Source organism: Bradysia coprophila (assembly GCF_014529535.1).
Source record: "Bradysia coprophila strain Holo2 chromosome X unlocalized genomic scaffold, BU_Bcop_v1 contig_26, whole genome shotgun sequence".
NCBI classification, from domain to species: Eukaryota; Metazoa; Arthropoda; class Insecta; order Diptera; family Sciaridae; genus Bradysia; species Bradysia coprophila.
Window position 1 is genome coordinate 2324261 of NW_023503313.1, and position 26138 is coordinate 2350398.

The 26138-nt window shown below is 35.7% G+C and overlaps 3 protein-coding genes across 8 annotated transcripts in view; 1 reads left to right on the forward strand and 2 right to left on the reverse strand.

The window, feature by feature from the left end:
* The window catches only part of LOC119069198 (rhophilin-2), a 32614-nt gene extending 31935 nt beyond the window's left edge, over nucleotides 1–679 (reverse strand). For 2 of the 3 annotated variants that reach the window (XM_037173157.1, XM_037173154.1), the window contains exon 1: nucleotides 509–645. The gene's annotated coding sequence lies outside the window, so the exon portion shown is untranslated. The other variant, XM_037173159.1, reaches the window with a different exon arrangement.
* Nucleotides 680–1186: 507 nt separating this feature from the next.
* Nucleotides 1187–8940, reverse strand: LOC119069213 (prolyl 3-hydroxylase sudestada1-like). 2 transcript variants are annotated; one of them, XM_037173189.1, is made up of 9 exons: nucleotides 8727–8940; nucleotides 5128–5218; nucleotides 4927–5063; nucleotides 4661–4861; nucleotides 4422–4580; nucleotides 3882–4360; nucleotides 3685–3814; nucleotides 1404–1608; nucleotides 1187–1322 (listed from the first exon to the last, which is right to left on the reverse strand). In XM_037173189.1, the coding sequence occupies exons 1-9, from the start codon at nucleotides 8761–8763 to the stop codon at nucleotides 1208–1210; spliced, it is 1554 nt and encodes a 517-aa protein (XP_037029084.1). In that variant the 5' UTR covers nucleotides 8764–8940; the 3' UTR covers nucleotides 1187–1207. The 2 variants fall into 2 exon arrangements, with proteins under 2 accessions (XP_037029084.1, XP_037029083.1); XM_037173188.1 differs by lacking the exons at nucleotides 1187–1322; nucleotides 1404–1608; nucleotides 3685–3814; ... (3 more) ...; nucleotides 4927–5063; nucleotides 5128–5218 and adding an exon at nucleotides 6658–8316 and having other exon boundaries at nucleotides 8727–8930.
* A 4160-nt stretch (nucleotides 8941–13100) lies between these two features.
* Nucleotides 13101–26003, forward strand: LOC119069192 (metastasis-associated protein MTA3). Of its 3 annotated transcripts, none has more exons than XM_037173140.1 (14): nucleotides 13101–13297; nucleotides 19071–19232; nucleotides 21369–21476; nucleotides 21560–21774; nucleotides 21910–22230; nucleotides 22319–22507; nucleotides 22607–22879; nucleotides 22952–23133; nucleotides 23217–23467; nucleotides 23524–23862; nucleotides 23976–24005; nucleotides 24090–24223; nucleotides 24286–24405; nucleotides 25672–25794. In XM_037173140.1, the coding sequence occupies exons 1-13, from the start codon at nucleotides 13270–13272 to the stop codon at nucleotides 24403–24405; spliced, it is 2352 nt and encodes a 783-aa protein (XP_037029035.1). In that variant the 5' UTR covers nucleotides 13101–13269; the 3' UTR covers nucleotides 25672–25794. The 3 variants fall into 3 exon arrangements, with proteins under 3 accessions (XP_037029035.1, XP_037029033.1, XP_037029034.1); XM_037173138.1 differs by having other exon boundaries at nucleotides 13102–13297; nucleotides 24286–24401; nucleotides 25672–26003; XM_037173139.1 differs by lacking the exon at nucleotides 23976–24005 and having other exon boundaries at nucleotides 13103–13297; nucleotides 24286–24401; nucleotides 25672–26003.
* Nucleotides 26004–26138: the final 135 nt, after the last annotated feature.

Below are 26138 nucleotides of genomic sequence, written 5' to 3' on the forward strand. Positions count from 1 at the left end.
AAAAACAGCTGAAGCAAATTTATGCTGAAAATTGACTGCCTTTGACTGTATAGACCGACACTGAAGATTCTATTAGTCCTAAATTGATGTTGAAATGGAGATATTGGCCCCGATTGAGGAATGAAATTTATAAAATGAAATATCTGTTGCACGGCTTGTTCTCCCAGATAAGTTGAATGTTTGATAATTTGGCTTGTCTAGCTCTCATTGAGGAAAAACTGGTTCAAAGATGCAACGCCATATAAATTAACATATGTACTTGTGCCCTCTGTCCAAATTTATATATTGAACAGTTAGATTATGTATCCTTTGAAATTGACATAAAAATCCTTTCGAATCCTAGAAAATCCGCCGAGGATTTTCTTTTAGAAAATCCTTTTACACTCAAAATACACGATTATCTGTCCGGTCTACTGAGCATGACTATAATAAATTTTTCTTACCGATAACTCCGCATATAATTTGATGATATGCCGACGAAAGTTTAAATATTTTTACTTTTATTTACATGACGTACGATATCGAATGACCCCAGTATTAAATTTGCCTAAGTTCGAAAATCTTTATCAAAATAGATTCACTTCTTTTTAGCAACAAAAGACACGCCATAATTCTTTTAAATATTTTTTATCGAAAATTCGTTCGTCTTACCTTAAAACCAATTGAATTAACAACGTTATCTGTGAACTGATTTGGTGTTCGGATATATTCACAAAACAAATGGAAGTGTATTGAATATCCACACTATTATGTCTGATGTAAGGCATACGGTGTAACCAACCATTGTGTGTTTCATTTTTTGTTAGTGGAATTCTTATTGTTGTTTTTTTGTTTATCAGTCAAATGACATTGGTTGGAATGCGATAAAGTCCAAGTGTCTTAACAAACCTTAACATTTTATTAATTCAACATCATATCATTCAACTTATGGATAGATTACGTGCCATTTTTTAAAATAAAATTGAAATCGTAAATGGTTTATTGAAATCGGCCCAACTATCTGAACTGTGTATACTGTCTGCACCTTGAAATCATTATTTATTTCATTCCTAATGCAATTACACTAAAGTCCTTCCAAATGACTGATAAAGTTGTAAATTCATTAATGAACACTGGAAACACACGTCGCATGTTTTCTTTGTGTTTAAATGGCAATATAAACAACAAGTCAAAACAAATTTTATTGTTCGGTTCTCATTTCAACATTTTATTCGGTCTTTGGTTTGATTTTGTTACTTTTGAAGAAGAATAACCAAATAGTTTTCATGGATAGTACCACTGGTATCATGATCGGTAAGAACAATGGAATGTAGATGGCGTATCTGTAAAGGCGGAAAAGTAGAACAATCAAATTGACCTCCCCCGATCCATAAAACTTTCTCTCCCGAACTATCAACACTCACTTTTGGTCATCCGGAAAATAGAGCAGCGCCAACATGCTCGGATAGTAAAATGCTCGTTCCGATTGAATGAAAGCTTTTTTAGCATGTGCCGTTGCATTTAAGATATCGTTGACTTTCAAAAATTCCTTCGAATCGATGATGTGCTGGTACGCTTCATTTACGGCGATTCCTACTTCGTCGTTGATTACAATGTTGTTGATACTGTCTGCGAAAATGTTTTAACAAAAGGCTCGTGAATGTACGGAACGTGACGATGAGGCGACATAACTACACGGTCAATATCGTCAGGAACGATATTATCGTTTTTTAGACGATAGTATCGTCTAAAAAACGATAGTATCGTTTTGTGGGCGATAGTATCGTTTTTTGGACGATAGTATCGTTTTTTAGACGAAAGTATCGTTTTTTAGACGATAGTATCGTTCAAAATACGATAGTATCGTTTTTTAGACGATACTATCGTCTAAAAAACGATATTATCATCCAAAAAAATTTCATCCAGGACGATAATATCGTCTAAAATTATAAATTTTAAAATATTTTCAGGACGATATTATCGTTTTCTTGACGATATTATCGTTTAAAAAAACGATAATATCGTTTTTTGGGACGATACTATCGTTTTTTTGATGATACTATCGTCTAAAAAACGATATTATCGTTCAAAAAACGATAATATCGTTTTTTTGACGATAATATCGTCCTGTATGAAAATATCCGCTGGACGATATTATCGTTATTTTCTTTTTCTGAACAAATTTATCGTTATTTTGGACGATATTATCGTCCTGGGCGATAATTTTTGGGACGATAATATCGTTTTTATTATTTTTTTAAATTTGAGATGATAATATCGTCCAGGACGACAATATCGTTTTTAATTTATTTAAAATAAAAATTCTAGACGATAATATCGTCCTGGGCGATATTATCGTTCTGGATGGTTGTTGAAGACGAAACACAAAATCTTGTAGATAAACACCGTTTTATAGACGGCAAATATATATTAAAAATTGGTTCATTTTGTTCCGTAAATTTAAATTTTATATAGAAAAATTACACAGACTAATTTTGAGACGATGCGAGAAAAAAAAATTAACTCCTAAGTTCCGACACCGTTCCGGCGCCCGGCTCGCATTGCGGCCCTCCGCTTCGCTCCGGGGCAATGGGCCGGATCGCTCGGCGTGTTAAAACGCTTTTTATGTACAATCAAAGTTGGTATTCATTTCGTAAAAAGATGAATTATTTAGGGACGAACTAAACGCCTTTTTTAAACACTGATGTGTAGGTGATTTCCTCTGACAATTGTTTTTCGATATTTTGGAAGAGAATTCGGTTCTTGCTGCACCTCTGAGTAAAATTGAGTCCTGGACAATATTACCACCCAAAACTAAACGATAATATCGTCCTGGGCGATATTATCGTTTTTTTAAACGATAGTATCGTCCTGGACGATATTATCGTTTAAGAAAACGATAATATCGCCCAAGACGATATTATCGTTTTGGACGATATTATCGTACAGAAAACGAAAATATCGTTTTTTGAACGATAATATCGACAAGAAAACGATACTATCGTCCAGACAATATTTTAGAATTTTTCAATTTAGACGATATTATCGTCCTGGATGAAAATTTTTTGGGCGATAATATCGTTTTTTTGGACGATAGTATCGTCTAAAAACGATATTATCGATTTTGAGACGATACTATCGTCCAAAAAACGATATTATCGTTTTTTTGGACGATACTATCGTCTAAAAACGATATTATCGTTTTTTAGACGATAGTATCGTTTTTTAGACGATAGTATCGTCCAAAAAAACGATAATATCGTTCCTGACGATATTGACGGTGTGGAAACGTCCCGCCACCGAACGAGACAGGGAATGGGTTGGGATACACTATGTTATAAACAGATTTATCATCACATTTAATGACAATTTGTACTGGCGATTAGAGACTGAAAAATGTATAAATCCTTAAAAGCTCGATCTGGACATGAAAATAACGACAGATGATACTATTCTGTATTGGAAAGAAGCGAGAGGAGAGTTCGAAATTGTATAACCACTTATCCCTGACTAGAAGATGTTCGATCTGTCCGAAATCACTTCAATACACTTCAGTAATTTGCAGTACAGATGTACTACAAAAACGATGAAATGTATGATTACTACACAGCACCTCAAACTGTATTAGTTCCCTGCAAATTACTAGATTTTCAATTCCGCCAAATCTAGGTCCGAGAATCTCTGCAAATTGGTTTTTCATCTTACCTAGCAATTGGATGAGAGATTGAAGAGTGGACGTTGCTTTGTTCAGTAGAAACATGGTTCCGTACGTAAAATACCGTTCTACTTCTATATCGTGTAAGGATTCTGACGAATAGGTTCCACTTCGTGCAATCTGTGAAATGGTAAATGTCGCTCTTGTTAACATCAACATTAAAACGAGGAAAAAACCCTTTCCGTACTTTACTGTCAACACCAATCAACCTCTTCAGTTGGTGCAACAAAATCGGCATAATTTCGTCCATGTTGATGTGAATGTCCATCTTCTCACTGTTGTTATCGAAGAAATTCCCGCAGTCGATCTCTTTCGGATTGGCAACGACAATGCCGCCCCATTTCGGTGATATGAATGAGTCAATGTCATTGTCAGTGATTCGTTCGTCCTTATTGTTGTATATGAACAATGGACTACTTTCGCATGGCGGTACATAAACCACCAAGTGAATGCATGGATTATCGTGAATGGAATTACCCAGTCGTTTTTCAATTGATGTAATTATGTGCGGCAAATAGCGAGTCGATAAGGAATAGTGACGCCCAAGTGTTGAATTGTCGCGTTTCTGATTACTTGGAAACTCGAATGCAACCTGATATTTCCATTGAGATTTGATGGTGAAATTCGATAGCGAACTCAGCGTATCCACGAACGGTTGAAGATAAGCTGCAAATGTAATCGTTATTTGATAACAGGTCGCATCGATAGACGGCTCACTTGTATTTACATTCAATTGCCGACCGAATGTTCCATTGTACATTCTGAATGTCGGGTCGTGGATTCAAAATTGATATGAGAACATCGTACTGCGGATACGGATCGATGTTGTTGTCGTTGGACATTTTAAACATCCATTGACGGATTGCTCGCTCAAGGGATATAGAAGCTGTAAAAATGAATATTTCATGTTGAGACTGGGATGTGTCTTGGGTGTCGAACAATATTCATTTTGTGAGACAAACTTACTTGAACCCTTTGAGAATACTGCGAATCTAGTTGATCGTATGGCTACATCACCGGTAACATGGTTCCATTCAATAAGTGCTCGCTCTCCATTTGATAAGCCACTATACTTCTCAACGTTTTCTTCGAGGCTGGCTATCGATTTGGAATCTTCGACCAGCTGCTTCGGCAACGTAATTTCGAAAAATCTGATTTCGCTGATATCTGAACGACGGAACAAATGAATCAAATGGTTGGCGCAATTTTGTGATTACATTGACGATTCATACCATCGACGAATAACTTTTGAAGTTCTCCAATCAGAAGTTTTGCTCTGTCCGATTCTTTTGCGTAGATGCCCACATTCCTAATGACTTTGATAGGATCATCGGATAGCTCTTTGATCCCCGTAAATGGCAAAGAAACTCTGCAGGCGATCGTAAATTTGTAAGTTATTTCCAGGTTTTAATGGATTATGCTTGAGAATATACCTGTACACTTCGGTGGTTTTCCACCACATTGGGATGCCGAAGAAAATGATCACAAAAATAAACGAGAGTGAAGCCCATATCCGATGGTTATCTGCAATAAAAAAGTAATTCATTTTAGCAACTTCAAGCATATTTGCTTCAGAATTCAGAATCAGTGAATGTTGCAATTGAGCCCAATATGTTGTTAAGAATACCATAGAGAAATAGCAGATTGTATTCGTACTTTAAGGAATGAATTTCGCGCCGATACATTTTTTCAAATCTTTGTAATTTTGGAAAATGGTGCGAACTCAAGAAACTCAAAATTGGATATGGGTGCGAGCTCGATGTTACGTTTTTCCGGAGAATGTGAAAATTGGAAATTGATGCGAACTTGACTGTTTTCCGTAAAACTAAAAGGTTGAAATGGGTGCGAACTCGATGTAAAGTGTTTTCAGAGAAAATTGAAATGAGTGCGAACTCGATGTACACTGAACTCATCATTAGATTTTAATTTTCGTGCGTTTCGTTGTGTATATAGTATATAGTATATATAGTATATAGTGTTCAAAGAGAATGTCAAAAAGAGTGTTCACCCATCGAGCTCAGTTAAATTAACTGGTTTTTTCCTAGTTAACTGGACTTTTACATACAAATTTTGACGTATCACCCAACGGAACCAGTTAATTTTTCTCTCTTTTACGCTCTTTGAACACTGTATATATTCGGTCGTCGTACAGTCTCACTCGATAGGTGGCGCTGATGCTAATCGACAAAAAAATATTTTCACCCACACCCAGATATGTTAAAATATGACGGCCGGTCGCTGTTTCCAAGAATTGTCCTCAACAAGTGCGAATCCTACGAAATCCGTTCCATATTACAATTCATTTGTTTACTTCGTCTTGAGCGAGGGACGGACAAACTAGAAAGTTTTTCGTCAAGCTGGAAACTCATAAAGAAAATCTTTGGAAATCCAGAAAAATCTTAACAATTTAGAGGAAAATCATTAAAAACCGAATGTAATTCTCAAAAATCCAGTCAAAAAATGGAGAAGAAAATTCTCTTAAAACCATAGAAAATCCTCTGAAAAACAACTGGAAATTTTCTTTTTGAAAATCTATCTCTCGGTCTTGGATCATTAAATTGTTGGGGCCTGATGATATTGAATACTGAATATAGTGTTAAAAGTGCGTAAAAGAGAGAAAAATGACCAGTTTTATGTAAAAGTCCAGTTAACTAGGAACAAACCAGTTAATTTAACTGAGCTCGATGGGTGAACACTCTTTTTGACATTCCCTTTTAATGCTATATAAGAGTAATACCATAAAGAGCACAACTTTCATGAAAAACACCTAGACTGACAGACTAAAAAAGAGATTTGTTCTTGGATTCGTAGTTACAACGAACATTTACTCTCATACGAAGGATACACAAGTAAATGAAGATTCGTCCTAAAAAGCTTGCATAGCATAAATTAAGAAGCTTTTATATAAATGCAAAACTTTGGAAACAATGCAAACGGATATTTGGTCAAAGAAAAATCGGATGCTAAGTTTTGGAAAGCTTTTATTTGTTGGTTTCAGACGTTTCAAAAAGTAAACGACATCTCATTCTCATTGAAACAATTTATTTGAACTGCAACGAAATCTTTTTATTACATTCACTCTTTGTACGAAGCGACCATTATGTACACGTACTTATTTTCACCGAAACGATTTTTCGACACATATTTTATGAATCGCCCCGTATGTCCAGATCGATACACAATATTCAGTGCATTGTCCTTCGGATATACAGTCAATAGCACCGAATTTTTATCATCTTCCTCATCATCATCACTATCGTCCATTTGGTTGCCATCTTCATCCGGATTGATGTACGTAATGAAGCCGAAGTTCGGATTGCTGTTGAAATACAAAATAACATCCAATGAATCGTCCGTGAAGAAACCGCTTCGGTCGTTCAGCAGCGAATAGCATCCGTGGGTCAGACGATAAAATTCTATGGAAACGGAAGGCGATCGGGAATTCTTGCCATACAAATCCAATTCAGTGTAATCGTATAGCAAACTGAACCATTTATTCGATCGCAGAATGTTGTAGAAATCTTTAACGGGGCCATTTACATTGTCGATCAAAATTCTATCATAATTCCGGTAATGAGCTGGACCTTGATGTGTCCAATGACACTCATCGATTTCAATTAAATGTTGTTGGATAGCTCGGTAATCGTCGCTTTTTAGAAATGATTCCAGCGAAATTTCCGACTTGTCTTCGATGTGTTTTTGGATATTCCTCTTGCAATTGTCTTGCAAGTAAATGTCGTTTATCCACCCAAACTCAACGACATCGTCAATTCCTGTCGGTGGAAGATATTCGATTACGTATTCCGGTGACTTGGACCTGCCAGCAAACGATTGATTTTCGTTGCTAGGCCCGTGGAACCATCCATTTATGGTTATGCGCGGATAGTTGTAGTTCGTCACTTCTCCCACTTGATGAAACGATTTTTCGCTGACTTTGAAGAAAACGAATTGATTATTCTTTGGATAGATTTTATGCACGGGCGGATGGATCGGCTGAATGTGTTCGTTACATGTAAACAATTCCAATGCACCACCCATTGATTCAGTCCAAGCAGTCCATGGTGATAGATAGAAGACATAGGCAATTTTTCGATCTCCCAACAAGTCGTCGTGTACCAATAGATGATCACCGGCATTGTACATAGAACATGAAGCCGAAACGTGCGTCAAATCCAGCCCCGTTAATTGTTGGATCCAAGGCAGTACGCTTGTGTTCAGGAACGCGTAGAATTGCTTCAAGAACGTTGAGCTTGCTGTGTTTAGGTCAGCCGTCTGATGAAATTCGTACAGGTCCATTTGCTTGTTCGTCCATTCACACTCCTCTACCATTTCATCTAACAGCTTCGGTATATGGTCAGTGTTTTGAAGGAAGTTTTCAATGACACAAAGTTGGAACGGATCAGTTCTCAGCTGAACCGAACTAGGCGAATCGAACGATTCGTTTTCCGACCAATTCTTGGCAAATCGGTGAATGAATTGTTCGTCTAATAAGTCGTTGTACAATTCGACACGATCTAAGCTGCTGTCTGAACTACTACTTTCCAGCATTTTGTAGACTTTGCATTTAGGAGCATCTTCGCTACCATTATCGTCCAGTGATCGCTTGACATCGAATTTCTGTCCTACGAATATGAAGGAAATTCTTGTCATTATGTTTTGTTGTTTGGTATCGGATGTATAATTAGGTCCAGCGTAATCGTGCTAATCATCAACTCAATTTGACTGTTAAATAAGTTCCATCAAAGCGTTATAAATCTTCATTTACTTGCATTCGAATCAATTGAAATTGTCACAAAGTAAACATTTTAGGGCTTCGGCCAGTTTGACAGTCTGCATGCCATGAATTTCATAACGAAATGTCAAAAGCTGTTAGTAGGAGGTGAATATAGAGTGTTTTTCGTTCGACAATTTTACAACATCCAACTACATAAATAATCGATCAAATCTTACTATTACACCGGTAATCTACTAAAGACCACGATTGACATCTGTTTTTCATTTTCATCATAAAATAATTACTGTTGAGCCTTACCTTTCCTCGTACTGTTTTCGCTGTTATTGTCATCCATTGCATCGACCTTTATTTAATTTGGTCAAATTAATTGATGAATATGCGGGAAATGATGAACTTTTTTTGATATAAACACACCCGGTCAAAAGAACATCAACATGATCAACATTATTATTACAACGATTACAGCACAGTCCACTTCCCAAACTTCCACTTGTCACATATGCGCCGTATGGAAGTATCTTTTACAAGCAAACCTCACGAAAAAAGCGATACATTTTTTGAATGGATATTGTTTGTGAAACCTAGTTTTGTTTCTGAGCAATAGATTTTTTATCAATCTTATGCAGAAATACTAAAGAGAATATGACCCACATTTGTCAATGGCTGCAGCTCATTTTATCGTGAAACAAATTTGTTTTTGTAAGAATAAATGAAATGTCATGATAGTGAAGTTGTTCACATGACATGACATTTGAAATTTTATGGAAGAAATGTACTAAAATGTAATAGATTAGGATAAAACTCTACCCGCTCTACCCCAAGGTTCTGAAAGAACAAGTTAAGACACCTCTGAGTTGATCACGATTAGATGCTTTTTATTACAGACTAGCGTCGACAGCCGGGCTTCGCCCGGCATAAAATTGACTTAGAGTAAATGAAGTCATGTAGTCATTTGAGAGATTACAAACCTTGATTTTCAAAATAAAATTTAGAAAATTTTACATAGGAGGCTGTATAGAATTTTTTAAGGAGATTTGCGTGACATACCTCCATAACATTAAAAATGCAATATGTTGGTGTTTTATTTAAGTGATGGTCATATCTTACACTTAGTTATAGTCTTATTAATCATCTTTCAAGGGTTTTTTTTTAAATAAGTAAAATCAAGACGCCAAATCGCTAAAATATACTCTAAATGAACTTGAACATTGCGTGCTTCAAAGTATGACAAATGGCACAAACATATCTAATGTTGACATCGAGGGTTAATGCTTTTGATATAAATTAAATTTTTAAGAACCAAAACATTTTGCAGCCTTTTTGACGTAAGCCCTAATTCATCAAAACTCTCATGAAGCTAAGAAGTTTTAGAGAAGTAACCTAGAATACAGGGGACAGGTCCGTTTGGTCGCAGGCATTGCATCGACGTCAGGGCTTTGCGCTTTGAGAAAAGGAATTTTTATTGTAATAGTTGTTGAAAGTCGTTTTGAAATTGAAAAAATTATCTTGACACAGCTCTGCTCCTACATAAAATGAAAAAATTTCAGAGTATATATCCCTTTAACAAAGTGTGACATTACATAGTGTTAATCCTTTTTACAAACTGAGACATTACGTAGTGTTGCTCGTTTTTACAAACTGTAACATTACAGACTGTCGATCCCTTTTGCAAACTGTGGCGTTACAGACTGTTGCTGCCTACTACAAACTGCGATTTTACAGACTCTTGCTCGCCTTTACAATAGGTAAATCTAAAAATCATTTCACATCAATGTGAAGGCACCATTAGTCTTCGAATAGCATTAATATTGTCTATTCTCAGTTGACTTTGAATAGCATCAATATTGACTATTCGCAGTGGAATGCGAATAGCATCTGCCTATAATGTAGAGTTACATGGAATTTAAACAATTCAATTAAATGTAAACCACGCATTCCAGCGATATCGTAGGCTATTTTTGGAGCTAAAGAAAGCCTGGGCAACACCTATTTCACAGGCAGTTGTGTCGTAATTGCACTACAAAATTAAAATTTATTCAACAGAGACCATAATACTGGTATTATAAAACGATGACATCTAACTTTAAATTTAAAGACTCATTCATAAGATTATCATTTAGGCCGTTTTAACCGTCATCCACGATGCGAAACTTCAGTGACGGTAATGACGCCTGTTCGTTAAATTAGGAATATTTGATTTTGCCTTTGCCGTACCCTACAGTTTTATAAAGAGTAACTGGTGCACCGAGATGCAGCAAGATGTAGCAAGGTGCAGCAAGGTGTAGCAGGATGCAGCAAGGTGTAGCAAAATGCAGCGATGTGTGGTGACATGCACTGTATAGAAATGCAGTGAGTCAGGGTTTTATATATAAGATAACTGGTGCACCGAGATGCAGCAAGATGTAGCAAGGTGCAGCAAGGTGTAGCAGGATGCAGCAAGGTGTAGCAAAATGCAGCGATGTGTGGTGACATGCACTGTAGTGAAATGCAGTGAGTCAGGGTTTTATATATAAGATAACTGGTGCACCGAGATGCAGCAAGATGTAGCAAGGTGCAGCAAGGTGTAGCAGGATGCAGCAAGGTGTAGCAAAATGCAGCGATGTGTGGTGACATGCACTGTAGTGAAATGCAGTGAGTCAGGGTTTTATATATAAGATAGTTTGAAAACACAACTTGATAAAAACTATATTTGTTTCTCCAATTTGACATTTCAAACAATCTGTAATGAGTATGTTCAACAAAATGTGTCTGTCAAAATGTGTGAGTCACCCGCCTTCGTGGGTGTCTTAACCTTGTCCTTCAGAACCTTGCTCTACCCTTGATTTAGACAGAAATGAAAATTTAACCACAAATTTCTTTTGTTTTTATCTTTCTTCGCATTGTCATAAAATGTCAAACTTTCTTTGATTATTTCTAGAGAAACGCTATATTCCGCGACGAATTCTTTTAATTTTCAGCTTAGAAATAATAGAATTGAATTGGATTTGAAATAAAAAAAAAATTGATGTGCACGGAAGACACGAACTCACAACCTTCAACTTACCGGGCTGATCTTTGATTAATTCATTTCAATAGAGGAAAACGACGATGCGAAAAGAGCTGAAAACGTAATTTTTTGATAAAGAGGAATCTCGCCAGCGTTATTCAATCAATCACAAAGTGACATTTTCTTTATACAAAATGTGTCAATATTTTTATCATTGTAAATTTCGTGGGTGCGAGATTCCAAGCAGCCATAGAAACGCAATAACGTCGGTAGTATTAAATGTATATTATCACTGGATTTTAGTTCTGTATTTTAGTACGAAATTTCAAAAAGTACAGGTTTCGAAACATCTGAGTTGATGACGTCCAATTTTCTAGTGGCTCCTACGCGAACTTAGAAGAAAACGGTTTCGGATTCAGTCAGTTTCTGTTATCAGATCCAGGTTTTCAAAAAACAGCAGCAGTTCCATCTACAATCTAAGACATAGATTCTAAGTCAACGATGAAACAGAAAACTTTGCTGCCGCATTGACTTCTTTTAGAACCTGGCATTGAATATCCAAAGTCGTATTGTATACTTGTCAAATAGTAAAGAAAAGTAGGCTTCACCTGGCGTATTCAAAATTTGTCTCAGATATACCTATAAGTGAAATCTAGTTTCATACTACTTTTATTGAAACTTAGTTGACTGCCTTGCCTATAATAATAATTTTTAATATATCAAGAACGTCATTCTGATCAACTATTGACTCCGTAATGCTCAAAACAAACGAGGCATTGAAAACGTGTTTTGGTCCTATTTTTCATGAAAAAATTTTCGAAACTGTCAAATGAAGTTAGAACTTCTTTTCAAAATCGCAACTGCTGCATCTGTCAATGAAAACTAGGACGTTTTTAATGCCTCGTTTGTTTTGAGCATAAGTTTGAAAGTTTGAACAAAAAAAATTTACACTTCTTTATGAATGAGAATCGGGGCGACTTATTCAAGGTAGATTAAGTATGGAGGTTTAGACGCGCGCCCGTGCACATAAGTTCGATGACACCTTTTTGTTTAAATGATTTACTTATGTTTCACAAAACACTTATTTGAATTCTTTATTATAAAAATTTGCTTCATTTTACATGTGACGATATTACAAGTTTCTATTTCATTTTTCGTTTTCAACGAAGGGAGCTCCTTGAGAGAGAAAATGGCGTTCGAACTTTCGCGCTACCGCACATCTGACTTGGTTTTACATGCCATTACCTCCACACTATATTTACATACCTTGGACTTAACGTTGCGCTACATTTTGAATTTTTAGCATTTTTAGCAGCAAGCCTGAACACTTTTAATAAAATATAGCTGATAAAGTTGCCGATAACAACTAGACTATAATCGAAGTAATAAGTGGTCAATGCCTTCTTTACTCTCCGACATGTTTTAATTTACCAATCAACAGAGTACAGATACATTTTGTTCATAACTGACACTTTCAAGCTCTTTTTCTGCAAATTGGTAAAAAACATTCAAAAACTTTAAAAGAAAAACTCATTCATTTTAGTCATTTATTCACAAATTCGTTACAATTTAGTCCGAAAACTAGTACTACTTTAGCGGTCAGTGCTGAACGATATTGTAAAATTTACCTATTTCCAAAGTGCAAGTACATTATCTGCATTATCTACATAACCAAATATCCATCTGGCCAGTCTTATTAAAACATGGAGTTTTATGAAACACAAGTAATACGCGTCTTGTCACAAAAACATTAAATACGCGGCTTAATGTGACTATTAATATGTGGTTTTTACTAATTAATGTATAATAAAAATATGGTAATCGTGTGTTAGTGTTATTTAGAAAAGAAATATTATGACTACAAATATGTACCGGGTCGGAGGTGAGAATTGTTTTATATAATTGATTTGTGTACTCGGAAGCCTTCTCCGATAATAGAATAATAGAAGTTTACGTTTCAAGTGTTATCACTGGATTTATTTCCAAATTTGTTCGTGAAATCTACTTTATTGGACTGCCAAAAACATTTAATCACTGCAATCACCATAAATAATACGTACAATTGGTTTATTGTACGGGAAAAAATTAAAAAAAAAAATTTCCTTCTTCATATCAACCCTTGATGCCGAATATAAAAATGTTGTGTAGAGAGTGCTATGTGTGTTCCATGTTTGTCTTTATTTGCATATGAGACTGTTCATATCGGTGATGAGTATACGCTATTATGGTAGCTGTTGGAGTGTCAATTATTTCGATTTTATTTCGATTGTTTATATCTGGAATGGTTCCTTCATTCCTTCAAAAAAGACAAATGTTGACGTTCTATCATCACCGCAATCAAAATTTTTCGGGAAAAGTTGTGTTCAGATTTCATTGTCTAAAATTTTGCCAACACTTTGATTGTCATTATTCGTTTCGGATGCTTTACCCCGTTCATTTGACAATAAGGTTGAATGAAGAAGAAAATAGAATGTACAACGATGAACAAACGAAAGATAAAAAAACAGCAACAATGAGAACAGGTTTTCAAAATACTTAAAACAAAAGATGCGAAAATGCAGGAATTTCAGAAAAATTACTACCCGGTAGCTAAGCTCTATGTCCCATAACAAATGATTTGTTTTTGCATCCGAGATGTTCACCTTTGAACATCCATTTTCGAATTAGTCATTAGTCCTGAACGCGGGTTCACTTCAGCATGAAAATTGTTCTACTGTCGTAAATGAAACAAGCGCGTCAATGGTCATATTTTTATCACATTTATACCATTTAGATGATCCACAGAATTTTGGCGAATTTTAATGTTTTGCACCATTGTGCGGTAAAAAAAACATCTTAGCGGTAAATGAAATGTCGATTTTAACAGAAATCGTTTCTGCCTAAACTGAACTCCGAAAAATTTAAAAACGACATTTGAACGAGGCTGGTTGAAAAATTGTAAAATGTAATGTACTAATCGACAACAATAAAATATGTTCTAAGTTATTGTGACTTGGCAACCTAAAAAAAAAAACCATTTCAAGGCACACAGTCTGAATTCGTCAATCTCAAACATTTTACCCACCACTTTTACCGAACGGATAATATTTTTCGTATAATACGCTCTACGTGTATAAAATACTACATTACGGTGTGTATTTAAGTAAACTTGGTGATTGATTTTATTTTCTGTGTACCTGCATCGAATTTGGTGCCCGATGTTACAAAAAGTGTACACATCTAATCCACGCTCATAAAATAAAACAATAAACCCGATGCTCTGCATATTCATTTCTACTCATAGATTGTGTTACCTATTTAAGGGACAAAACTGATAGAAGGAAAAAAAACGAAAGAAGAGAAACAAAACTTTGTATATATAACCAAATCAATCGGAAAACGAAAATAAAATGATAAAAATACGTCACGAAGTATTGTAACTATTTTTAGTTCAACGCACAAGAGAGCACTCAATAAGTAAATATTTCTAGTTTTTCATTTAAATTTCAAATTAAAGAAGAAAAAACACAACAAAAATTAAAACCTAAAATCGCTGTAAAATGTTGGATATTCTCGTATTATAATACCATTATCAACGTTATACAGTGTGCAGTGTATTTAAGATATATCTACACTATAAAAAAACGTTGTTCTTCGGTTGTTGAAGATTAAATTAAAATTAATGAAATTACAACACTTCTGGAATTACAGTTTCGTTGTATGTAACGAGTCGATAATTTTGATAGCCATATTTCTAATACACGCAATACATGTTTTACCCATGATGGCGATGTGATCACTTTCTTCATATTAATTTTTTTTTTCGTGAATAGTACAATGGCAGTGTTTGCATGTGTAGACACGTAAGAACGACTTTTAGTTGTTGATTTTTTTTTCTTCGTTTATAGCGCATTGGAAAATTATGCGTCGTCTTGAGGTCCTCCTTTTTTTTGCTTCGTTGGAATTATGTTCATTTACGTTCTGTATAATTTAAACTATGGAAAAATGCAATTCTTTTAATTGATTTTTTGTTGTTGTTGTTGTTGTTTTCAATTTATAAAATTCTATTGGATCAACACGTTATAACGAAATTGTTTCCTTTTTTTTAACTTTTTAACGTTTTTTTTCATGAGCAGAAATAGAACTGAAATATTTGTCAAAATGGAATCACATGTTGGTTCGCGTGATTATTATTTTTTTTTTGTGATTGTACCGTCAGTTATAAATAAATGAGGTTAATGTCAAGCCTAACTTTGGAATTGATATTTCCATGATTGGAATAGAGGATCGCTGAACGATTTTTTGAATTTTTTTTTTGTCGTCTTCGTTCGTTAAGAATTTAATTTCAATTCCAAAATAAGGCATGACATACATCACTCACTTGTTTCTAGTTTTTGATTAAATGCATTTTTAGAGGGAAGTTTCAGCAGACTATATTTCATCTTTAAAAAATAAACATTTGAGTCGAGCCACAATTTTCGATTGTGTTTCTTAATGACTGTAAACTTCGCGAACCTTTGTTTGGAAGAATTTAAAGGAATTTTATGTAAATTAGAGATATTTTAAAGAATATCCGGCTACCCGGCACCAAAACTGTTAGTAGGTAACTTCTCGGAAAATCCATAACAAACATCTCAACGTATCAACATTCATTGTTCGTCGTTCCTTACTTTCAACCTTGACCGCACCATATTTCGTGAATTTTGAAGCTTGCAAAAAATTACAAGTCTTCTTTTCCAACGCTTTCTTTTCTACATGGATTCATGGTCGCCAAGAAGTTTGGCAAACTTCAAATTTATGTGAACAATTATCATCAACAGTGTGTCCTGATTTTTATCACAACCACAAATCTTTTCCCTAACAAATTTTCACCCGTCGATGAATTGTTAAAGAACGTCACTCGTTTTGTAAAATGAAACGATTCCCATGCCATTAAATCGTCACAATTGAGTGACAAATTCTCTTGCTCAGGTACTAAATGTTTAGTTTATATACGTGAGATATTCGTTAGAAAAGATTTTCGAGCAAACCACCTTTCACTTTTGTATTTGTGAACTATAAATAGTTTCAATTCTCGTTAATGTACTCTATTTCAACGTAACATGAAAAGAAGAAGAAAATAATCGAAGAGTTGATATAGTGTAATGTAATGAAGACATTAATTTTGATAGTGAAAACTTTACGTATATATCTGATTTGACGCCAAAGAATAGCCTCTACCGTGTGTTAAAAAGCTAGAAAAAATTCGTTTCGTCCGCTTTAACATTTGTAAATTCATCAGAAATTGGCTGGCTTAATATAGACTTAGTAGAAAAAATTGTTGTCGATTGTATGTGTCGTACACAATACGATTCACTAGCACCACACGTTAAACAACGGCCGTTTTCAATTCAATTCATTTATTCGTAAATTTACTCATTTAACGCTCGTTTATTCAATATCCTTTTGATCACAAGCACCCACACCCACAAATGAAGCAACCGATGAAAGATCTTTTCTTAATTGTATTATAACACCCCTATTTTACCACAAAGATAAAAGTTTATCGAGCGAAGCCTCGTTCTCATTCTCACCTGTAGTATCACTCACATAGTGTGCTCTTCAGCGGAAAAGTGTATGAATTCTCGCACTATTGTACTATCAACAACAATCAGTTGACTTCAGATTCGTAGCCGAAGACATTTCTTTTAAATTCCTTTTTAAACACGGAGTCAATGGACATTAAATATAAATGGGGGGGGGTTTGTTGTATTAGTTGTTCGGATACAACTGATACTTGGTTTAAAGACCTTTTGGATCCGTCTTTTCACCATGTACCGGTTTTACGTAATTGTGTTGTGTTTTCGCGCCCCTTATCTGTTACACATTTTACTTTACCGATTTGAGAATTGAAAGAGAAACTCAGGGGTTGAAATGGAAACTGTTTTACGAGTATTTTACATTCTTTATATGAATGTATGGCTAAGGATCTGATCGAATTTTTTTGGAGCCTGAAGCTGCTGTAGGGTCCCTCCCTCTATTCATTTTTGTAATAGCCTTGTGGGTAACTTTTATTTATAAAATATTATTTTAAAGAAGCAACTCCGTGTCCACTTGATGCACATTGAAGAGTGCACATAAGGATTAGGTGTTTTTATACAAGCTAAGTTCTCAACTGATGTTAATAGAATTTCGATTCATTTGAAAAAGATTGTTCAGGGCATATTTTCGAGATTATCCTTATTTTTGAGATCTGCAAGAAGAACTTTAGGAATCATCACGTGTGTCTCAAAAAAGCTAACGAAAGGGACGTAGAAATGAGAATCCGACTGCTGTACATAAAATCTTGTTTCTTAATAGGAAAGTTTGTTTTTGTCTTGGCAAACTCGGCTTCGCCTCGGGTTAACCATTTTCATATCTTTAGTATACAATTTTCACGAGCTGTTTCCCCTACTCACATACATATATACCGAAATAGCAAAACATACCACCGCTCTCTCACAAAACTGAAATTCAATCGCAAGCTTTATGTGAATTGCATCGATAACCATTTAGTAACGAAAGAAAAAAAGACCGAAAAATTATTTCCAAACTGTCATGTCAAATCCCCAGCAGCTCGACAAGAGTAATTGTTGATTTTGTGTTTCAGATATTGCCATTCTACACTACCTGGAATGTTTACATAATTCCAGTGTAAAGACGTAGACTTAATTACAACCATTTTAAATATTTATTTATGTTGTCGAATCTCGTGTCTGCGTTCTATGAATCTCGGTATGAATAGAACGGGAAAAAATACATAGAGTCGAAAGGAAAAGTGGTGTTTGTCGCACACTTAATTGAAAACTACAGAAACACACGAGAGAGAGAGAGGAAAAACTCGAATTTTCATCAAGCTTTTCATCAGTTTTTCGTCAAACTTATTAAAATCTGAGAAGAAGAATACTAAACGGAATATTGGGGCCACGTCTAGTATATTGTTCTCGTGTTTTTTTTTCCTACCTAACATTCTATGAGCATAAAATTGTTGTGTGGAGCATAAACGGGTTAAACAACGAAATCGTTGGAGTACAGTCATTTCAAAAATAATAATGTACCACTGTGTACACGCTGTAGATATAGATTGATATGCATATGCACTCACATAGAGCATATAGATCTATATAAAATGGTAAAGTAGACTATGTGTTCGTACGTACCGAAAAGAGATGTGTAATTTATATATACGTACATGTACTGTACACCGTATAATACATTATATTCGTTCATACAACCAATTCTCGAGGTAGAGTACACTTTTATATTCAAATATCAACATCACTGAAACAAGGTACACCACCATGTGTAATAAGTAGATCAATATTTTTAGTCCTCGTTCAACTCCTTATCGACATCATTTTCGTTTCGATCATCCGAGATACTAAACCCAATTTAATGCCAAAAACTTCTTCGCTGCTTTCGTCGGTTTTCCGCGGATTCCCAGCTACGCTATACCATTCTCACGTCTTTTATTCTACCTCGAATTCCGTCAGTCTCACAAATTTTGTTTTAGTTCTCAGATATTTTTCTTTAACAAAAAAAAAAGAGTCGGAACATCTCCGTCTCCAATGTCGTGAAAAAATATTGCAGTTTGTGTAGATAGATATAAGTTAAGTGTATGCTAAAAATGATTCACAATTTCTCCCTTCTACTTCCAGATTATGTCTACTTTGAGACATCATCATCGTCACCTTATCAAATTCGTCGAATAGAAGAACTAAATAAAACGCCTTCCGGCAATGTTGAGGCTAAAGTAATGTGCTTTTACCGACGAAGAGATTTGCCAAATCCTTTAGTTCAACTAGCTGACAAACATCAAAGTAAGTATCACAATAAACTCCACTATCGTATCACCAATATAATATTTGCGACAAGAGAGGAAGGAGTGTTGTATGTATGGTGTGAAATTTCGATTAATTAAATTGATTTTATTGCATCTGATATAAGCTTGCTTGTGTATCAACATCGGGTTATTAGAATTTATATTTTATTAGTCTGAGTCGTGCCATTAACTAAAATTTTGGATTTCATTTGGATACACTCACTATAGGCGAAACATTTTCGTGGCTGGAGAATTTATGAAATTTTTTTTGTTATTTTATTTTTCGTTGTTGTATTAACAAACGGCTGTGTACCCACAATATACGAATGTACCAAACGTCGAGATAGATAGATAGATATACAAATGTATGCATATTTAGTTTTCTACACACATGTGTCGTTATATACATATAGACTACTTATATTTATGCTACGTAGAGTAGTCGCACAGAAATATCGATTTGGTTGTGCTTCCCCACTCACACCCAGCATCATCTCATACCCAGAGATCTTGTATTATCACTCACAGTACACAACACAGTGGTACAACACACACCACCACCACCCCGAAATTCCATAATACTTTAACCACCCAACACATCCCAACCCAGCCTCCTTCAAAAACGCCTCATCATATTGTGGAAGTGGCGGGTAGACGAAAAACAGTACCTGGTGGGTTATATTTTAGAGGTATTATTCTTTTGAGAGCGCAAATAACTGAAGGGTCGAGAAGATACACATTTTTTTTTCTGTGTGTTGCTGCCACAGTTGGTGTTGTTGTTGTTGTTATTAATTTGATTAAACCAAATTCTCAAATCTTTTTCTTGTCGAGTCTCACACGAACCATCTTGTTTTCTAAGTTTCCATTCCGTAATGTCAATTACGTCTAATCTGTCTGGTATGTATAAATCGTTAGCATTCAACAGCATTCACAAGATAAAGAAAATCAGCAACACATCAGTTTCTCTCGTATGTAAATTTCGATTTGATTATTGTGTGCGATGAAAAGCATGTTATTTAAGGCTTGATTTGCGGGCGTCTGCATCAATATTTTCATTTAAGCTTGGCGTACCAATCGATTTAGATGCTAGAGTAAACGTTGTGCCGATTACTTTCTTGCCTTTATTCCATACAACAACCGGTCAGATTATCCAAATTATCTTAAAACCAGAAAATTCTCACAAATTCCATCGTTTTTCGTTTGAACGGAATGAATGTCATTTAAAGTACACCAGACGAATTGACGACCGGCAATTTTCAGATGACTCGACAACATTGCACTCATTTATGTATGTGGAGCATTATCCTGCCTAACAAACTTTGACGGCATTCTGTCAAGTTCAATAAACTAACCATTCAGTTGTTGCTTTTTACAATGCAACAGCAAAATCCCTACCTACCTAAAACAAAACGTTTATCGGATTGGTTTGATTATAAACGTTCCCAGATTCCTAGCTGCTGTTCCTATTGCATCGATAATTTCATACACGAATACACACCATAAAATTCGATAGCACATAAAATCGACAACAAATGTACTCGGCGAGATATAGTTGCTGTCCGTGTTTGTGTTTTATTTTCAAAATACATGATTTTAGTCTTAAAACAGTTTCATAATTTATTAGAACACATAATTGGCAGACCTTTCCATTTTTAAAACGAAAAACGGATTTTTAGGAAAGTTTCGTCCAATTTTTTTTTTTCTGGTCGTTAGCTATGTATAACACAGACACACACACGCACCAAAAGCCTCACTTTAATCTCGCAAATGGAGAATAATCAGACAATCAAGATCGGAAATTTTGCATTTTTTCTTGTTGTACAATGTAAGAGAGAGAATGTGAAAGGACGTTTTTTTTTTGCAGTGAGAGAACCAATGGACCTTTCAAGTTTTCAATTATTTTTTTTTTTCAAGTTTTTCTTTCCTGAAAAATTCAATGAAATTTTACCATTCAACGTCAACTACACAAAAAAGGAAACCATGAATGACTTTAGTTCATTTGAATGAATGGCTTGAAATTTTATTAGCTTACCCGGTTTGAAAGCTTTTACAAATTCATACAATTTTTTCGTTTGATGACGAAAGTCTTGTCCATTTACGAATCCTACTCAATTTCAATTATCTCTTTTTCCAGTTGAAACGTCGGACGAGTCACCAGTAGCCATGAAATTGAAGAAAATGTGGCTGAAATTACCTGTTTGCGAGGAACAAGCTGTTCAATCCACCGTCGACGATTCAATGGGTAACGTTTTTCTTCAAACCTTGCAATTGTAGTGTGTGTGGTCTCTAATTACGAAAACTATTATTTTTTGTTTGAACCAATAGATGCGCTAGAAGAAGAACGAAACAGTCCGTGTGCGAATTTCCCAAACAAAGTCAAAGGGGAGTCCTTATCACAAAAACAACGTCATCAAATGAAACATCGTGAACTGTTTTTATCGCGACAAGTTGAAACATTGCCGGCCACGCATATTCGAGGAAAATGTTCGGTGACATTGTTGAACGAAACGGAATCGCTACTTAGCTATTTAAACAAAGACGTGAGTAAATAGTAATGTAAACCGATCCAATTGCAATTTAAATTTTTCGTTAAATTTTGACCCAACTTTCATGCAAACAATTTTCCTGATGCCTTTTTCGTTAATCAATTTTTCATCGTTCTTTCTTCCGTACAGGACACATTTTTCTATTGTCTTGTGTTCGATCCTACACAAAAAACACTATTAGCTGATAAGGGGGAGATACGTGTAGGTAGCAGTTATCAAACGGAAGTGCCGCCACTATTGCGCGACGGTGAAAAAGATCCCAGATTAACAGAAAGTTTGGAGACCCTTGTGTGGACACCACATCACAATCTAACAGATAGGAAAATAGATCAATTTTTAGTGGTGTCAAGATCTGTAGGAACTTTTGCTCGTGCCCTGGATTGTAGTAGTTCTGTTAAACAGCCGTCCCTCCATATGTCAGCCGCAGCGGCTAGTCGTGATATAACTTTAGTAAGTAAAAAAACAAAACAAAAAAAAATCAAAAACTCTCTAACGGGCATCGCACTAAATTTTGTCATTTTCATTCCATTCGAAACAGTTTCATGCTATGGACACATTGCATAAACATACATATTCAATCGAATCGGCAATGTGTTCACTAGTTCCGTCGAGTGGTCCAGTTCTATGTCGAGACGAAATGGAAGAGTGGAGTGCGTCCGAAGCGAATCTATTCGAAGAAGCACTGGACAAATACGGAAAAGATTTCAACGACATTCGACAAGACTTTGTGAGTACATATCGAAGCTGGGATTTACGTTCGGATGTGTTCCATGAATTTTATACAAATTTTTCTTTTTTCTTTTTTTCTCTCGTTCTCCATGTTTAGTTGCCGTGGAAAACTCTAAAAAACATTATCGAATACTATTACATGTGGAAAACAACCGACAGATATGTGCAACAGAAACGGTTAAAAGCTGCCGACGCTGAATCGAAATTGAAACAGGTCTACATTCCCAATTACACAAAGCCCAATCCAGCTATCATAAATAATTCGTCGAAGGGAATAATGAATGGCAGTTCGAATGGTAATGGCAACGAGATCGCAACAATAAATGGTGGTAAACCATGTGAATCGTGCTCGGGAATAACATCGACACAGGTAATTGATATCAGCAGTACGGTTTGATTCGATTCCATAATTACTTATTGTTTGGTTCCTTTTATGTCGCAGTGGTACTCTTGGGGTCCAACGCATATGAATTGTCGCATATGTCATTCATGTTGGACGTACTGGAAAAAGTATGGAGGCCTTAAAGCAGCATCACGATTAGCTGATAGTGATATTGAAATGGTTAAAAAGAAGAGCGATGTTGATGATGGAACGAATGATCTATTAAATAGACCATCTCATAGGTAAGGCTTTGCCATTAAAATGACAAAAAATTCCGAAGAGCAATGCGTATTCATGTGCATTCATTCATTCGTCCCCAATTCAGATGTTCGATTGTTAACTGTGGCAAAGAGTTTAAAGTAAAGGCACATCTAGCTAGACATTACGCTCAATATCATGGCATTGCAATCCGGTCTGGATCGCCACGACCAATTATGAAGACACGAACTGCATTCTATTTGCACACAAACGGCGCTACGAAACTATCAAGACGAATTTGTAGGCAAATTATTCGATCGAAAAAGGCAGCCAGACAGCCGTCGTTTGCCATCAATATTCAGGCGGCTAAACAAGAATGTAAGTAGATCGTTACGATAATGTGTAACCCATTGCCTGACGATGGACCGTTTCAGTTTCACTCGCAATGAAAGGCAAATCCGTTGCGGACATCGCTCATCTGTTGGTATATAAGAAAAAAGACCGAGGCAGTGTCACGCATATTGCAGATCGATTAGGCAGACCCGGTACAGTTGTCGGAGATTGGCTGATACTTACACCAAAGGATAAAATGCCCATACCAGATAAGGTATGGTTCCCGAAGCCGCCAAAGGCACCCGATGGCAGTTTAATGTACGAACGAATACCAAATAAGCCGGAACCAGAGAAACCACCTTTGCCGGTCTTAAACACAAATGCTAATTCGTCACCTTTGCTGAAGAAGCGACCGTTTGAAGAATTAAATGGAGGCGACAGTAAGTACACATTTCTATTGCTCTTTCCTCTAGCTACATTTTGATGAATTGCAAATTAAAACCAACAATTCCGTGCCAAGCAAATGATTAATTTAAATTGTTTATTTCTATTGGTTTTTATTCTGACACGGACTGGGATGATGGTAAAAGTTGTTCGAACGAAATTGCCAGCAAATTAAAATGATTTTCCCCACTAACGACCGCATTTGCATTTCGTTTATTTGCAGGCATTGCTGTAGTCGGCCCTCCATCGAAAAGACCAAATAAAGATCCAATGCCATCACATCGACCAACGCCTGAACAGTATGCTGCAATGATGGCCGCCGCTGCCGCTGCTGGTCAGCCATTGCCTAGACATCACGTAAGTTAAGAATAAATTCGTATCTTTGTGGCAGATTTTTAATCGAAACTTCCGTAAAACAGATGAACGGAAAACCTAAAATTGCTCAAATGACTAGGACAGGCTCTGGTCGAAAACAGGTTATTAGTTGGATGGATGCTCCGGATGATGTTTATTTTCGGGCAACAGCTGCTAGCAAGTGAGTGGAATTTGCGATTTTAATGTCGATTGCAGTTCATGTTCAGTTTGTTCAGAGTTGTTTCGGAATTCGATTCGTTACTAAAATTGCCATAGACAAATGGTTTATATTATCGACAATTATGCGAAAATTGCAGGTGATTTGTACCTCTTCGTCTATTATTCTTCGAAAGAAGTGTTGTGCTTCTGTAGAAATTACCTACGATTCAGCCAAAAATTTAGAAATTAACACTTCAGTCAATAGCTCTCTTTCGTTGGATGCCTTCTTTGCTTGGATTGCTTACCTCGTTATTCTAACTAATTAAGGGCTGCGTGCTGCAGTGAGTTACCTCAATTTTCGTTAAACGCAAACAGAAATACGACATGACATCTGTTAGAACTTTCATGTACTTACTAGACCAATCTTTCATGTAGTGCGTAAATGATGTAATCTTCAGATCACTAAACCATTGCAAGAAGCGGTGGTCTGCATTTTAGTCAATTACACCAAGTGTCAAAAATATGCCTGTTATTGTGGAAGTAGCATGGCGTGCGTTTATTCCCAATATTTTCCAACCTGGAACTAGGGTCCTCCGCTTTAATCTAAAACTGCCAGTTCAAAAGCATCTCCGGGTGAAACGTTTGATCGTTGCAATCTGGAAATATATTTCCCAATTTTGATAGTTTTTTACTTGACACCAGTCTCTCCTAAGACCTATCACTAAAAGAAAGTCTATACGTCAAGTCATTGGCAGTATGGTGGAGTGGAGATACGTTGTCGACATTACCTAAATCAGTTTTTTGGCACCAGGCTGCTTCCTTTGCTCAAAATTTTAAACGCGAAGTAGGCTGATGGTTATTAGTGTCTTAGTATTGGGATTTGCTGTAATGGGCTTCACATTGGCTTAGCCAAACTTCGACACCAAAACCAATCCTACATTTTATGAAAGAGGTCGGCGATGAAAATATTATTGAAGAAAAACAAAAACATTCGGATGAAGCTCAACTCCAAAAGAATATCACTTGTGCTACTCCATAACTATATTGGATCAAGACATTCGGCGAGCCTGTCAATTACAATCAAATAAACGTCCGAATAAGAGTGAAAAAACGACTCTGAAACGAATAATAGTTAAAAGTAATGTCTCCAATTTGGACATTTATTAGATTGTAATCGGCAGGCTCGCCGTATTATAATTCCGAAGCAATTCATTTTCGACAGAATATTATCAACAAAGTTGAATGTTTGAAAGATATTTATGCTCTCCCGTCTCCTTCCCCGCCATTTCCAGAAAAGCTCGTAAAACCTTAACAATTGTTGACCTGCGAAGAGCAGCACGTAAACCATGGCGACATTTACAAAATTTCAAAGGTACACCCCCGCAACTTTCAGCATCGGTTCCAACGCCCGTACCAACAACTCCCAGCGAATTACAGGTTGTGATATTAGACTGACCCGAGCCTCACCCTCATCCATACAACATGGACGCTCTTCTCAATCTCAATTAACAAAAAAAAGTGAAAAAAAACTAAAAAAAAATAAATAAAAAGAAACAAAAATTTACAAAAAAAATAATTAATTATTGAATTGATTAATTTGGACGAAGATAAAAGAAAATGGAGAAATTTTTTTTAAAAAAAAAGGAAGGAAAAGTTGAAGAACATTATTCAAATAATGGAATTATGAAGTTCCAGGTTCCGAGAGTGTCAATAGTGTTTTTTTTTCAATGTTCAAAAGAAAAGTATGTTTGTCAAGATC